The 15,983-nt window shown below is 53.9% G+C and overlaps 1 protein-coding gene across 2 annotated transcripts in view; it reads left to right on the forward strand.

Annotated features, from left to right (window-relative positions):
* Nucleotides 1-12,815, forward strand: part of OLFM2 (olfactomedin 2) — a 59,979-nt gene extending 47,164 nt beyond the window's left edge. For both annotated transcript variants that reach the window (XM_045084338.1, XM_045084331.1), the window contains exons 2-6: nt 8,485-8,634; nt 9,590-9,736; nt 9,973-10,192; nt 10,535-10,641; nt 11,684-12,815. In XM_045084338.1, the coding sequence (XP_044940273.1) occupies nt 8,485-8,634; nt 9,590-9,736; nt 9,973-10,192; nt 10,535-10,641; nt 11,684-12,361 (1,302 nt within the window). In that variant the 3' untranslated portion in view covers nt 12,362-12,815. The remainder of the gene's footprint in view (nt 1-8,484; nt 8,635-9,589; nt 9,737-9,972; nt 10,193-10,534; nt 10,642-11,683) is intronic.
* Nucleotides 12,816-15,983: the final 3,168 nt, after the last annotated feature.

The raw sequence follows: 15,983 nt of genomic DNA on the forward strand, positions 1-15,983 counted from the left end.
CGGAGGGAGAGACTCTTTTCCCCTGAGCATCGTGGCTAAGATTTGAGACTCTGGATTTGAGGATTCAAGGATTTAAGAGTCTGACAGGTCAGGTCCAAATCCTGGCTTGGATACTTATCCACAGCGTGGGTTGGGACAACGGACGTGCCTCTCTGTGCCTCAGTTTCCCCCTCTGTAAAACGGAGCTAGTGTTGGTACCCACCTCGCTGCGCCAGGGGAGGCTGTGAGGGCTTGGCATGTAAAGCAGCTTAATGCCTTAGTCTGTGTGGGCTCTAGAACACACGGGTACAGATGGAGGGGCTTGAGCAGCCAACCGCGGTTTCTCACAGTCCTGGAGGCTACAGGGTCTATCGAGGTGTGTGCGGGCGGATTCAGTGTCTGAAGAGAACTGGATTCCAGATTCCGGGCTCGCAAACCACGCCCTCTCGCTGTGTCCTCGGGAGGAGGAGGAGAGAGGGAGCTCTCTGCTTGCTCTTGCTCCCAGAGGACTCACCTTCAAATGCCATCACGTTGGGGGTGGGGTTTCAACAGACGGATTTTGGGGAGACAGAGACTTTCAGTCCATAGCAAAGGGCAAGCTCTATGGGTGTTAAATAAAATATGAGGCCTTGGTGGGGGTGCTTGGTGTCTGCTCCTTTCCTTCATCCGTTCTGTGACTTTAAATCCCATCTCTCTGCAGGCAGCCCCCAGATGCACGTGTCAGGCTGGACTCTGGATTTCCATCTCCCCACCTGCCCCTTGGTCTGCCACAGGCCCCTCCTCCAGCCTTCTCCATCTCAGTAAATGACACCCCCGTCCACCCACCCTATCGTTCATCTTCCTCCTCTTTCCTTCCACCCGGGTCTGGCCCCTCAGCAGATCCTGAGCTCGGGCCTCCCTGTCCCAATTGCATCTACCCTGGGGAGGCCCGCATTATGGTTCACCTGGACAACTGTGTGGTGAGCAGCAAGTTCAAAGGCCCTGGGGTGATAAAGAGCTCAGGAGTCATAGAGAACAAGAAAGGAGGCCTGGGAGAATCAGCAGGCTCAGGAGAAGGTTTGTTCCCGCCCCAAAAGTTCTCAAATGGGGTGTCCTCCAGTGTTATGGGTGGGGATGGTGGGGACTTGCAGTTCCTCAATGCAAGCTTGAGTGATGACTGACGTGACCCTGGTATGAGAATCCATGGCCTTCATGCAAACCCCTGCCCATACACCCTACTTTTAGGGCTGTCTGCAGGAATTCATGGTGGTTCTAATGCCGTGTAGGCCACACTCTGATGGAGTGGACTGAGTGTGTAAATACCTGTACAAGGCAAGCCTTCCCCACACTGTCCTTGGACTTGAGTGGCAGAGGTCAGTCGGACTGAACGACCTGGGTCTCTTCCTGCATTTCCCAAGAGAGTCGGAGTCATTGATTACTGGTCCCCATTGGCACTGTGATGGCAGAGACTAAGACATCCTGGAACATTAGTCCTGGCTTTGCCTGGGGCTCAAGCGTTCGGGGTCTTCTGTCCCCAAGGCGTGGGTGGCTTCAGACAGTAGAAGGTTGTGCTGCACTACTGGCCTGAATAGCCACTTGGGGCAAGATGGGAAGGAGGGAATGAATGAATGAATGAATGATGGGCTCACAGTCGCCCCCAGCCACAGGCTGTCTCAGGAAGAGCCCCAGGGGCTTAGGCTCTGGAGGCACGGGTGAGCGGATAACTGTCTTTAAAACCTGTCAAGCTTATCACTCAGGGGGGCATTTGCCCAATATCTCGAGGTCTGACAGGAGCAGACTGGTGTTATCTCAAGCCCTCCGAAGGGACACGGCCCCTGTCATGGCTCAGATGTGGCAGACATGTCCCTGAGTATTCATCACGGCCCTTCTGCTGTCCCTGCAGTCAGGGAGAAGCTGTGACCACTTCTGAGCCTGCCGGGTGCCTGTCCCCAGCCTGATACCACACAATCTCTGATTCTTCCTGAGGACAGACAGAAGCTATTTCGGTGGTGGAACGGGAAACGCATGGTGGCTCTGTCAAGGGCTTTGCTCTCTGTCCCCCCCAGCCACCCACGGTCCAGTCATTCATTCAACAAACATTCAGCATGCTAGGCCCCAAGGAATGTGGTCGGTGAGCCAAGCAGATAGGGGCAGAGGCAGGCAGGCGGAGCCAGTGGCCACCCCGTGAGGTCCTAATGGCCACTGTGATCAGGCCTTGAAGCAGTGCTGGGAAGGGAAGGCATGGAGGTGTAGACTGGAGGTCTGAACCCTCTGCCCCAGTTTCTTCCCCTGTCAAAGGCCCGAATGACAATGCCTGCCAATTACCTACTTATGGCTGGTTTTGGAAGAGATATTTATGCAAGAGCCCCCAGGAATGGAAGGGTTAGCCCAGCCATGAGATGGGACAAGAGTCTTCATGGCAGAGGCTGCAGCCAGGGCAAGGACCTAGAGGTGGGAAAAGCAGGTGTTTCAGGAAGACCCAAGGATGGACCAGAGACAAGGACCAGCAGTGTAGACTTGTTGATTGCCAGCTGGCCAAGATGAGACAGGACTCCCCTCCAGGACAGGGAGCCAACTGAGCCACATGGGGCTGAAGACAGAGGAAGCATCTCCCATCTTCCACGGGGCTAACTCCTCTCCAACATTGGCTTTTTGCGGCTGTTCCTCATCCCATGGCCTCAGCCACAGCTCCACGGGACTCTCATCAGAGATGAAGTAACTTGCTCCAGAAAGAGGACGAGCCAGTAGCCAAGCCAGGACCTAAACCCAGACAGCCCGACCCCCAGACTCTGCTCTACCATCTGAGTAGGAGTGAGAAACATCTAAAGGAAATGAGTTGTTTCTGTCAGAAGCACCCCCCCCCAAAGATTTTATTTATTTATTTGAGAGAGAGAGAGAGAGAGGGCTTGCACACACATGAGCACGAGCAGTGGGGAGGGGCAGAGGGAGAGGGAGAAGCAGGCTCCCTGCCGAGCACAGAGCCTGCCACAGGGCTCGAACCCAGCACCCTGGGACCATGAACTGAGCCGAAGGCAGACACTTCACCGACTGAGCCTCCCAGGTATCCCGTGGCATACATTTGTTTAATTGAAAAAATATATAATGTGATATTAGTTTCAGGTGTACAACATAGTGATTTGATAATTGTATACTTCATGCAGGGCTCACGATGAGAAGTATAGTCACCATCTGTCTCCATATGACGTTGTTACAATAGATCAACTATGTTCCCTATGCTGTGCTTTTCATCCCTGTGACTTATTTATTTTATAACTGGAATATTGTGCCTCTTCATCCCCGTCACCTGTTTTGCCCCTCCCCCCACCACCCGGGATAAGAGTGTTGCCGGGAGAGATGCTGGTGACATCACAGGGACTCCTTTTTGGGAGGATCGTGGGAGAGATCCTTGCCTGTTCTCGGTACCGAAAATAGGGAAGCCAGCCCCTGAGCATCTGGCGCGTTTTGTTTCGGGACACTGGGAGCCGCATAAATGACCAGCTTTTCCTTTTTGAGTTGGCTGCTAAGGAACTTGGAGCCAAATTTATGGCCTGACCATATGCTGGTTGTTCGGGTTTTAAAGGGATGAGTTGTTCTTAGCCTAATTTCTGGCTCAATGTCCCCACTTTTCCCTTCCTTCCTTGTCTCCCTTGCAAAAAAAAAAAAAAAAAAATTTTAAAGGATCAAGAAATTTAGAAGATAAGACCAATCTGAAGATGACAATAAAAATCGCCACTAAACTCCCCTTTTCATGGCTGCATAGTATTCCCTGCTGTGCATGTGCAAAAGCCCCCTACCCTCCAACACTGCAGGGGGGTAATTCCAGTGGTCCAATTTGAAACAGTGCTTTAAATGAGCATCCTTGTAACACTTGCATGCTGGTCCACTCTATTCCCCTGGGCTAAATTCTTCCTCTGGGATTGGCTGGGTTAAATGCAAATGCAGGAACCTTGAGGCTTTGGCTCGGGATTGGCAGACTGCCGTCCAGAAACATCGAATTCCTTCTCAGCTATCTAATTGAAGCTATCGTGTGGTAGTTTACATATCCTTGTAAACCACTTGGAGTCCTCTGGAACAGGGCAGGGTACAAATAAATACATAAGCTCCAAGCCACTTCTGCCTCCTGATTAAATTACCCGGCCTCAAATGCAATAATATCCTTGTCTTATTAAGAGGCAGCCGCTCGCTCTCTTCCTGCTGGCTAACCCCGGATGGCCAGTTCTCCACGGGTGGCTTCCCTGAGGTTCTATAGCTGTCCTCTACCCCCCGCCCCTGGAGGAACCAGGGACTGTGTTGGAACCAAGAGGGAGGTGGCAATGCTGGAGGCTGAGATGATGATTCCAGGTGTGACAGTGAGAACAATTTTTCCTGTGTGTCAGTCCTGGACCTGTTACGAGGACTGCTGCTTAATTGGGGCATCATCCTCAGCAAAAGTATTTGAAAGAAATCCCAGCCAGAAAAGACAATTTGAGAAACAGCTACTTGAGCTCAGAGCTTACCCGCTTAGAGCCCATTAGCAGGAATATCAAACTCAGAACCAGCAGCTCAGCCAAGAGAGCAGCTGGCTTCGCCAGTACATTTGCCACTTCTGAGGTGAGACAGGCCACCTGATCGCAGGTTTCTGTACCTGGACAGTTCCTGGGTTCTTGCACCTGCTGTTAAAAGCATTTTTCTTAAGATGGGCCATTCTCTGTCCCTAGGACTGTTACCTCCAAGAGTTCATGACCGAGGTTCCAAGCTAAACCCAGTTAGAGAGCTGGCATTTGCACTTTTCAAGAGGGAGCCTTTCAGGACATTTCCAGTGGTTCCCGGGGACGTGAACTTGATTGTGTATTTGAACTTGAACCTGCCAGGCGAAACTCGGGGATCTCTGCTGTGCTCAGATTTGGCAGCCAAGCCCCAGGCATTTAATTACACTGCTGCAGAGAACACTTCAGCGAGGTGCGTCCAACGCAGACAATTATTTTAGGAAAGCCGTGGAGGCCTTCTCTCCTTGCCACTTAAATCTTGGTTCTCTTTTACAATTCAATATTTCGTATGTTGAGAGAAAATGGCTTGTTTGCTTCAAAGGACACACTAGGAATTGTAGAAAGGAGATGTTAATTATGTTGAACCGGGCTGCATTGTCTCTGCACAAATGAGAATCTTGGGTGGGGGGAGGGGGTTCTGTCCAAATTGCTTGGAGATCAGAGCCAAGGGAACACGGATGGGGGTGCTTAGGCACCAACTTCTTTGTTTTGTTTTGTTTTAAAGAACCGGATTTGTGATGAAAAGAGACAAAGCTAGTCTCACATTCTGCTGGAATTGAGGCGGAAGGCGTTCTTGGGTCCCCCCTTCTTGTCTTAGGTGAGACTCCCTCAGAAGCAGAGCTAGTGGAGGGGGTTGAGTGCAAGTACCCACCTAGGAGGTGATACCACCAGGAACCGATCGGGGAAGTGAAGGACCCCCATGCAGAGCGAGCTAAGGAGGAGGGCACCACCATGGGCACCTGGAGCACAGCTCCCAGTGGGATCCCCTGGAGAATTGTCTGCAGCAGGCCCATCAGAGCCTTCCTACCGGAGAGGTGAGAGGGCAGCTGACATCTATCACTAACTCCTATGTGGCACTGTTGGGGACTGCTGGGGGGTGGGCGGGGGGCCTGCTGCACTGAAGGCCTGGGGAGCCATGAGTGTTGGCTCTACCTGTATCATCCCTGTGTGCGAGAAAGGCTGGGAAGGTGGGTGACTTCATTGCTCCATGGAGGAGACGTGGACTGGTAAAAAGGGGGATCTCCCCAACTTCAAAAGGGTGAACCCAAGGCACAAAGAATGACTAATTACAATAATTTCAGATGGCGTTTATGAATGGTTTGTTTCCCTTATAAATTAGTGGAGAAGTCAAGCTCATCTGTACAATTACATCAGTTGCTCACATTACAATCAGCTTTAAAAAAAGACTTTATTGAGTGGAAGAGGAAAAAAAAAGGTGCGCTAATAGCTGGTATCTCCAGCATTGCTCATAACTCACAGCCTGGCTTATCTCTGCTACAGCTCATGGGAACATCTTCTGTGGGGCAATCAGTTAACAGCTGTCCAAATGAACAATTATTGTGGGGCTTTGTTTCTCTGTAAAACACTTGGGTTTTATCAAAATTTCTTCCAGGTATGTAGGAACACATCCTGGTTAGGACCAGAATTTTCCGTTGCCCACCTCTACAGCCACTACCCATCCTGTTCACCTGGACCTATGTGGTCTCATTGGCCCTGGTCTTGTTCTTGCTCCCCAGCCTGTCCCCCCCCATAGCCTCCAGGGGGCGCCGGTGAGCACCTGAATCTGGTGACCTCCCTCCTTGTTGGAAAGCATCTGTGGTTCCCACCTCCCTCAGGAAAAACTGTGAAGTTCTTCCAATAGCCCACAGGTCCCTCACAAGCTGTCCTGTTCCCTCCCTCTGCCCCACTACCTTTCTCCCTCCTCCAGCCATGCCAGCCTTTCCCAGGTTTCCTTAACATACCAGGCATGGTACTGCCTCAGGGCCTTTGCACCTGCTTTTATCTCTGCCTGGAACATGCCCAGGTATCTGCATGGCTCATCCCTCACCTTGACTCAAATGACACTTTCTTGGAGGCCCTCCCAGGCCACCTTAAAATTGCAACCCCCAACCACAGCACCACCCCCCCATCATTACTTCCCTATATTACTTTTCTCTGTGGCACTCATCACTCATTTACTTGTCTATTTCTGTCTTTGTCTAACGTAAGCTTCTAGAAGAGCTTTTGTGTTTGCCCATTTTGTTTACTGCTGTGTTTTCAGTGTCCACAATAGAGCCTGACACACAGTAGGAACTTACCAAATATTTCCTGAACAAAGGAGACCATTATGCCCTGATAAAAACAAAAAGATTGAGACTTATGACTAAGTCCAGAATGTTCTGGGGAAGTTCAAGGGGGCCGGCTCTGGGGGCCCACCATGTTCCATCCAGTGATTACTCAGTGCTTTTTTTTTTTTTTTTTTTTTAATTTGACAGAGAGAGAGAGAGAGATCACAAGTAGACAGAGGCAGGAAAAGAGAGAGAAGGAAGCAGCCTCCCCGCTGAGCAGAGAGCCTGATGTGGAGCTCGATCCCAGGACCCTGTGATCATGACCTGAGCCAAAGGCAGAGGCTTAACCCACTGAGCCACCCAGGCATCCCTACTCAGTGCTTTTTGAACAATGTTTCTTTCTTTCTTTCTTTCTTTTTTTTTTTTTTTAAAGATTTATTTATTTGACAGAGAGAGAGATCACAGGTAGGCAGAGAGGCAGTCAGAGAGAGAGGGGGAAGCAGAGAGCCCTATGCGGGGCCCTATCCCAGGACCTTGAGATCGTGACCTGAGCTGAAGGCAGAGGCTTTAACCCACTGAGCCACCCAGGCAACCCTAATTAGTGCTTTTTGAGCAATATTTCTTAAATCCCTCCAGATATTGATTTGAATTTGTGCTATCAAAAGTGTCCCTTCCCCTATTCCCTTCTCCTGGCTCACTCATCCCTCAAGTTCAACTCAAATGTCCCTCCTCTGGGGTCCCTCCTCTGAAATCCCCAGCCTGAGGAAGACTCCATGTTACTCCTTGCACTTTCTTTGCAGCATTCACTGCCGTGAGTAGTTCTGGAAGTATTGGGGGGGTTACTTGTTTGATGTCTGCCTCCTCCATCCACAGGCAGCGGCCAGACATTGTCTTCATTCCTCTCTTCCTAGCCCTATCCCAGACCCTATGCCAGGCATAGAATGGGCACTTGTATTTTCTAGTAGGTGTAGAAAATTTTGGAGTTCCCTGATGCACATTAGCCTTCAAGGTCTCTGATAAGTCCTGCATCAAAGGAACTTGTTTTACCCAGCAATGCCGGGTTTATTTGCTCACTGCGCATGCCTGGAAAGATGGCCAGTGTTCCAAGGAGTGTGGCTTGGGCAACAGCCATGATTGATCCCTGAATTATCTAACCTCTAAACCTATAAACTGACCTGAAGTTGAATGTAGGAGTCTGCCGTGATGCTTTCTTTTCAAGGGCCTAGAAGTCCCTATAAGGATTCTGTCACTCTTTGGCCATCATCTTACCTGGGCTTCTCTGGAGCAGGGGTGGGGTGGGAGATAATAACAGTAGGGTTGCACTTAGCAGCCCCTGAGTTGTCTGCAGAATCCATGTTTCACAGTGCTCTGGGAAAGCCGAGACGGAGTTCCAGGTTTGGGGATCAATACCAGTGGGTCTGTGCCCTATTTACAGTTATGGAGGCAGTGCTGTGTGGATGTGAGCATGCGGGAGAGAATGAATTCCTGTCTTGCGGAAGGGCTCGAAACCCTCAGTTCCTCGCCGTGTTCCTTAACAGCCTGTACCTCAGTCTCATCATCTGTAAAATGGGTTTCCTTGAGGAGGGATTGGGATCACACGCATCAGGTATTCGGCACATAGTCCAGCACATTCCAGGGCATCTGTCATTTCCCTGGGTCCTCTTTCTCCTCCAGCACGGGCAGGGTGACTCCCCCATTGGGTTCCTGCTCTCTGACCCCTGACTTCCCTACAGACCCTCTTCCAAAGTCCAGAGGAAGGCTGGCAGCTGTACACCTCAGCTCAGGCCCCCGACGGGAAATGCATCTGCACGGCTGTGATCCCCGCACAGAGCACCTGCTCCCGCGATGGTCGGAGCCGGGAGCTGCGGCAGCTGATGGAGAAGGTAAGAACTTTCCGGGTTCCCCAGAAGACCGTGAAAATCTCCCAATTCCCACCCTGCCTTCGGCTCCCATCCAGGCCAGCTGGGGGCTAGATCTAGCCATACAGATTGTTCAGAGCTGGTGGATCACCCGGCTCCCCTTCACGTGGATATTTTAGTCAATATCTGTTCGGGGCTTCTTTGGAGAAGCTGAGGGTTGTGTGGGGACGGGACAGACCGCATCCGAGTCTCCCATGTGTGATCTCGGGCCTCACCACACACGCCCTGCTCAGCTCTTCAGCTCCCCAGACTCACCTGCTGAGGAAAATGTCTTGTGTTCCTTGAGGAGGCGTCTCACCCTCCAACCCAAGAAGCACACAGGGCAAGGGAATTCAGTTCATTCATAGCTGAAAAGCACTTACTGAGCATCTAATTTAGGCCAATGCTGGGCACTGGGGATTTCGCTGGGGACAAGCTAGACACTGGGTCTGCTCGTGAGGATCTCACCGGAAGGAGGCAGATGAGTAAGAATGTTCCAGGTGGTAGGTGTAGCTGGGGAGAAGATAACCAGGGAGAAAGGATGGGAGAAAGGATGGGGGGCTGCTGGAAGCAGGGGGTCGGGGAAGGCCACTCTGAGCAGGTGACGCTGGAGATGAGGTGGGAAGGATGAGCGAGCCAGCGTGGCAAGAAGAGGGGAAGCAGCGCTCGGGGTAGAGGAATCGACAGGTGGGAAGGCTCTGAGGAGGGAAGGAGCTTAGAGTCCATGAGAGGAAAGGGGCTGGTGGTCGCCAGTGGATGAACATGGTGAGGAGGCAGGACTGGCCCCCAGGGTCTTCCTTTTAAACAGCTCCCTCTGGCGGCTGTGTGAAGAACTGACTGGGGGCCATTGGCCTCCGTCCAGCTCCACCAGGCATCTGTGGCATCTCAGGGCTCGGGAAGGGCAGGAGCCTGGCTCTCCCTAACGTTCCTAAGCTCCTAGGTCCAGAACGTCTCCCAGTCCATGGAGGTCCTTGAGTTGCGGACGTACCGCGACCTCCAGTACGTGCGCAGCATGGAGACCCTCATGAGAAGCCTGGACGCACGACTCCGGGCAGCCGACGGGTCCCTCTCAACCAAGAGCTTCCAGGTGGGTCCTTCTGGGTCGGGTCAGAGGCCACGGGAAGAATTGGGATCGGCGTCCGTTAGTTCTGAGAGTGGGGACATGTCCGGGAAGGACCAAGGGTATGCTGGGCTCCAGGGTCTACTGTGGACCAAGTGTCAAGGGCCAGGTGTGCATCAGAGATAGGTGGGTGAAGTTATAGGTCAAAGGCTGGGTCAAAGGTCAGGGGTTATGATCAGTGAGGGTTCCCTCTTGGTGGGCAGGAGCTGAAGGACAGGATGTCGGAGCTGTTGCCCTTGAGCTCAGTCCTGGAGCAGTACAAGGCGGACACGCGCACCATCGTGCGCCTGCGGGAGGAGGTGAGGAATCTCTCCAGCAGCCTTGCGGCCATCCAGGAGGAGATGGGCGCCTACGGCTACGAGGACCTGCAGCAGCGGGTGATGGCCCTGGAGGCGCGGCTCCATGCCTGCGCCCAGAAGCTGGGTATGCCTTGACCCTTGACTTTGACCCCTGACCTCCATGCTCATCCCTAATACCCCCTGGGGGCCCAAAAGCCGGACATAGTTTTGATCTCTAACTTATCAGCTTTGACCTTTGACTTCTCTATCCAATGCCTAAAATAGACTCCCAAACTGGAAATGGCCCTGACCCTTGACTCCCAGTCCCTTTACCTGCAACCTAACTCCATCTTGGGATCAGGTTTCTGGATCCCCCCTTACCCTGGTCCCAGCTCTTCCCAGTTGGATCATACCACGTGATCCTTGCCCTGTTCCACTTGGGCTCCTTCCGTCCTTTACCCTTATCTACCCTGTTCCTGCCTCCCAGGTTGTGGGAAGCTGACTGGGGTCAGTAACCCCATCACCATTCGGGCCATGGGGTCCCGCTTCGGCTCCTGGATGACCGACACAATGGCCCCTAGTGCGGATAGCCGGGTGAGTGACTGTGCCCACTCTGAGGGTCAGACCCTGGGGGAGACAACCTGTGGCTGCCCACAGGTGCCCAGTAATTCCACACCAGTGCCTCTCTTGTAGCCTGAAGTGTCCTAGGATCTCCAGGGCCCTTGGCCCTGCCCTCTACTGTCTAGCAACCACCAGGTGATGGAGGACCTCCCAGCCCCGAGAATAACCAAGTCTGTTGACCTTCAGACTTCCAGTGGTCTCTATGGTCACGAATGCCCATCACCTCTGACCCACAGGAACCACCCACTAACTGTCCAGTGACTATCCTAGTGACTGACACCGGTCACCAGGCCGTCACTGAGTGTCACAGACTAGAGGTCGTCAATAGCCAGTGTCTCACTAGGATCACTGGACTCCCCGGGATTATGGTGGTTCACCCAAGTGGTGAAGAGCTTGGGTTTGGGAATCAGACTTGGATTTGCATCCTGCTGCCCCCTAATTCTTAGCTAGAGAACCTTGGGTAGGTTCCTTAGTGTCTTTGAGCCTCAATCTCTGTACCTTCAAAATGGTCATGATTGCGTTGGCATGAAAGTTTTTTAAAATGCTTGGCCCGATCATCAGTGCTCAGGGGGGCACTCACGCCTGCTAACTGACATGGCGACCATAGGTGGCGATGGGAGAGGAGCCGCTGCTGGCAGGCGAGGTCATTCATCCTGTGGCTACAGGGCTGAATTCAAGTGACCCTGTCAGCCCAGGCCTGTCCAGTGGCCACTAACCATCCCATCTCCAATGAGTGGTGAATTCCTGGGCCCCGCGAGTCACCATGGACCGCGACTTCCTCTGATCCTTGGGTAACAAGTGTCTGTTTTCAGACCAGTGGTGTTTCCCGATCAAATGATGTCATTCCTGGGACTATGACCGGTCAGGAATAGCCACTGGGCATCCCACGACTGACTCCTGACCACTTAGTGACTGTGGCTCCCTGATGACCTCGGGTGATGCCCATGTGGTTGCTGGGGCCTTTGGGCGGCTGGGTTCCGGGGCGGCGGGGCAGCGACGAGCGGCTCTCTTGTAGGTCTGGTACATGGATGGTTATTACAAGGGCCGGCGGGTCCTGGAGTTCCGCACCCTGGGGGACTTCATCAAAGGCCAGAACTTTATCCAGCACCTGCTGCCGCAGCCGTGGGCGGGCACCGGCCACGTGGTGTACAACGGCTCCCTCTTCTACAACAAGTACCAGAGTAACGTGGTGGTGAAGTACCATTTTCGCTCGCGCTCGGTGCTGGTGCAGCGGAGCCTGCCCGGGGCCGGCTACAACAACACCTTCCCCTACTCCTGGGGCGGCTTCTCGGACATGGACTTCATGGTGGACGAGAGCGGGCTCTGGGCCGTGTACACCACCAACCAGAACGCGGGCAACATCGTGGTCAGCCGGCTGGACCCGCACACCCTCGAGGTCGTGCGCTCCTGGGACACCGGCTACCCGAAGCGCAGCGCCGGGGAGGCCTTCATGATCTGCGGCGTGCTCTACGTGACCAACTCCCACCTGGCCGGGGCCAAGGTCTACTTCGCCTATTTCACCAACACGTCCAGTTACGAGTACACGGACGTGCCCTTCCACAACCAGTACTCCCACATCTCCATGCTGGATTACAACCCCCGGGAGCGGGCCCTTTACACCTGGAACAACGGCCACCAGGTGCTCTACAACGTCACCCTCTTCCACGTCATCAGCACCGCGGGGGACCCCTAGCGGCTGCGGGAGCTCTGGCTGCCCGCGCCGGGGCGCTGGGGGTCCCTCCAGCTTTCTGTCTCTGTCGGGCCCTCTCTCAACCCCCTCTCCCCTCCATTTTTCCCCTCTCCCTCCCTTTTCGCCAGGCTTTCATTCTCTGCCCCCGTATTTCTACTAGTGCTTCTCTCTGTGTCTTTTCTCCTTTGTTGGTCTCTGATTTTGATACTTCACTCTTTCCGCCTTTTTATTGATGTCCCTTGTCTCTTTCTTTTCATGGATCTGACTCTCCAGTTCTTTCCCTGTCTGCGGCTCCGGCTCCCTCTCTTCCCTACCCCCCCCCAATGCCGCCCCCCCCCCCCAGGCCCTCCCTCTGAGTCCCCTCCTCCCCTTCAAGGATTTGAGTGCATGAATGTTTCTTTTTTAATTTACACTTTCTTTCCAGGTTGCTGGAATAAACGGGACCTTTGACATTTGATGCTTTGGTTGCTCTGTGTGTCCCAGTGGGGCAGAGGAGGCAAGGTGGAGGCTAAGTGGGAGCCTGGAGACCCATCCCAGCTGGGTCCCCTGGGTCCCAGGCTGACAAGCCCAGCCTGGGGGCCACGCCGGGGGCATGGCAGGGCGAGCCCTTGGGGAAGACAGGTGAGGAGACCCAAGCCAAAGTTGTTTTGTCCGAAAACAGTTTGTCTGGCAGCAATTTGATCCAAACAACCGAGGATTCTATCACAACGAGGAAAACAGGCCTCGAATGAATAGTCTCCATCACTGGTTTTTCACTCATTGATCACACTGGTGCGTCCCTGAAACATCTGGCGAGTTTTTAAATTTTTTGTTTAAACAGTTTGACTGCTTTTTAAGAATTTGGGTGTGAGAGAGTAGGGCAGTAGATTTTTCCTTTTCTCTTTTTGCTTTGTAATTTCAAAATCATTTTAAATGAGTCGCCTGCTCTCAGTTCACTACAAAAAAGGTAGAAACAGCCGGAAGGAGGCTCTGGGGGCCTTCGGCGGAACCCACACTCACCCCACGCCTGGAGCCCATTTGCTGAAAGGGGCTTGGGCCGAGATGGGCTGTACCATGAAGACCAGAGCTCCTGGAGGGGAAGGAGCGGCCAAGCTAGGAAGTACAGGAGGCAGGAGGCAGGAAGGAGTGTGAGGGAGCAGGGAGGAGGTTGGAGAAGCCTTGGTGATGTGACTGCGGTGGGGAGTCGGGGGGGCACAGAAGGGGTAGAACAAATGGCCTTATTTTAGCCAGACCCTGGTGGCCAAGGTGAGACTGCCAGAGTGGGGAGCGTCCCCTCTGGGGTCAAGAGTGGTAGTGCTGACCGCCAGCCCCCCACCCCCCGCCGCCGCTCGCCCCACCACATGGCCCCTGCTCAGTCTGGAGAAGAATATTATGTTAAGAGCCCCAGGGGCCTAGATCCCACCCCACTGAGACCACGGAGGAAGCCAAACCAGCTCTTCTAGGAGCTACCATCCCCCCCCCATCTCTAATTAATGGCTTCTCTGATTAAATCATCTCAGCTCCGTGCTGGCATCTCCGGGAACTCGGGACATGGGGCCATACTGCAAATGAAACCAATGAATAATAAATGTGACTGCCTAATGCACTCATTTAAAACCAATTTTTAAAGAAATCTTCAAGAAAAGCAATTAATTTCCATTTAAATTAACAAGTTTGACATTGAAAAAGAACTGATTCCCAGATAAGCCCATTGAGGCACTTTGTACCTGCTTTAAGAAAAAAAAAAAGGCAGAGAGTTGGAGGCCACCTAGGACCTCTGCAGTCCAGCCCTCCTACGTGTTTATTTGCAGGCAAATCCCCCAAATGAGCCCGGTGCGGATGGAGAGTAGTTCACTGGTCTCTCCTACTCCCAAAGTAGGGCTGGGGACCAAGGGCTGCTGAGTTCCACTGTCTCTGTCCTTTCAAAACACTCCCAGCCTTGGAGACTCGCACAGAACCCAGGGCTGGCTGTGGGTGTCCGTGTCACCTCTGCACGCCGGTCCCCCAGCAGATGCCAAGCACTTGGCATCAGAACAGCCCTCTCACTCTCTCACACACAGGCAGGCCCTGTGCCCCTTAGGCTTTTATGTTTGTGGCTTTTCTTCCAACCAGGGATGGGCGGGAAGAGTAACTGTCCATCCCCGACCCAGGCCAGGATCCCTGTGCACCTTTGGCTGCCGGCCGCTGGCCCTGATGGGCTCCCTTGTGGACGTGTGCCCGACTACAGTGGGAAGTGTCATAGCCCATCCCGTGGCAGTGCCTGGGTTACCCCAAGTTGAGGTGACCCATCTTAGGAACCATGCGTGGCCGCAGAGGCCTGAGCTGGTGCCCTTGGCAGAACTTTGGAAATGGTCCCCACCCCCGGGGCATTTTGGGCTGGGGAATGCCAGACCAAGGGGACAGGTGGGAAGACTGCACCCCTGTCACCATCCAGAAGGCCTGGGATTTACGACCCCACCTCCAGGCAGGAGGCAGGTGGGGGGGTGGGGGTGTGGAGCAGGTGAGGGAAGCCGCAGCTACTTAACCATGAGCCACGCTTAGGCTGAGTGCACTCGGGGGCACGTCTACTGATTGGGTTTGGCGGCTGCACAGCTAGACAAAGGAGGAGGTCCGTGCATGGAGGCGGTCGCGGAGACTCCCTAGTGTCACACAGGACACACACCTAGGGATAACGAGAGTCCCATGGCCACAGGCATGCTTAGGTGCTGGTGGAGATGTGCGCGCGCACACACACACACACACACGCCTGGATGCCCAAGGTGACAGAGAATGCCACAAAGACCATTTCCCTGCCAGCCTCACACAGGAAAACATACCACGCTCCCCAGCAGCGTCTCCGTGCCCCTGTCCACTCCCTTCGTTTCTGCTCCATCCCAGAGGCTCCGGGGGTCAGGAGGAGTGTGATCACTCCCCGACCCCACAGTACTGTTGGTGCTGCGGGCCCCCACAGGTGATGGGGGATGCCGTCTGGAGGTGCAGTCAGCCCGCAGCTCCCCCTCCAGCCTGCCAGAGTGGAGAAGCAGCCCATTAAACCTTCCTAATGACATACACTCTGGCAGGCAGCAAGCAGACGGCGATTGCTCTAGAAACCAGCCAGATGGGAGCTGGCCCAGGTGACTGTTACAAGGCAGCCCTAGAGGCCTCCCTTGAGGTGGAGCTGGGCAGGCTTCTTTTGTTCAGGTCCCAAGCCCTGCTGGCCTGCATGCCCCCGCCCCCAATCTGGGCTGGTTCCCATTAAATGAGGGGGAGCAGACTGGGCTAAGCCCATAAACCTTTTGATTCAGCTGGGGCTCTGCCCCAGGCCCCGGCACAGAGGTAGCCAGTGAGGAGGTGACAGAAAGCAGGTGGGGCACACCCACAGGCCACACGGGAGTAGCCCCATCCCTTCGTGGCTGGTCCCCTGTTGCTAAGGTTAACGGCACCTGAGAAGGAGGCAGGACCCAGGAACAACCTGCCAGAAACATTTGTGGTAACAGGAAAGCAGGCCTCAGGGTGCTGGGTGTCATTTGTTCTAGCTGGGAGTGGCTTGTGGGGGTGTGTGGGCGCGCAGAGGACAGCCAGGGCCGGGGGGGCTGTGGTCTGTCCCGCCCAGGATCCCCTGCAGATCCCCAGCTCCACCCTGACCCACTGAATCCAGATATGTGAG

Source organism: Mustela putorius, unplaced genomic scaffold (assembly GCF_011764305.1).
Source record: "Mustela putorius furo isolate JIRA1106 unplaced genomic scaffold, ASM1176430v1.1 tig00000095_pilon_pilon_pilon, whole genome shotgun sequence".
NCBI classification, from domain to species: domain Eukaryota; kingdom Metazoa; phylum Chordata; class Mammalia; order Carnivora; family Mustelidae; genus Mustela; species Mustela putorius.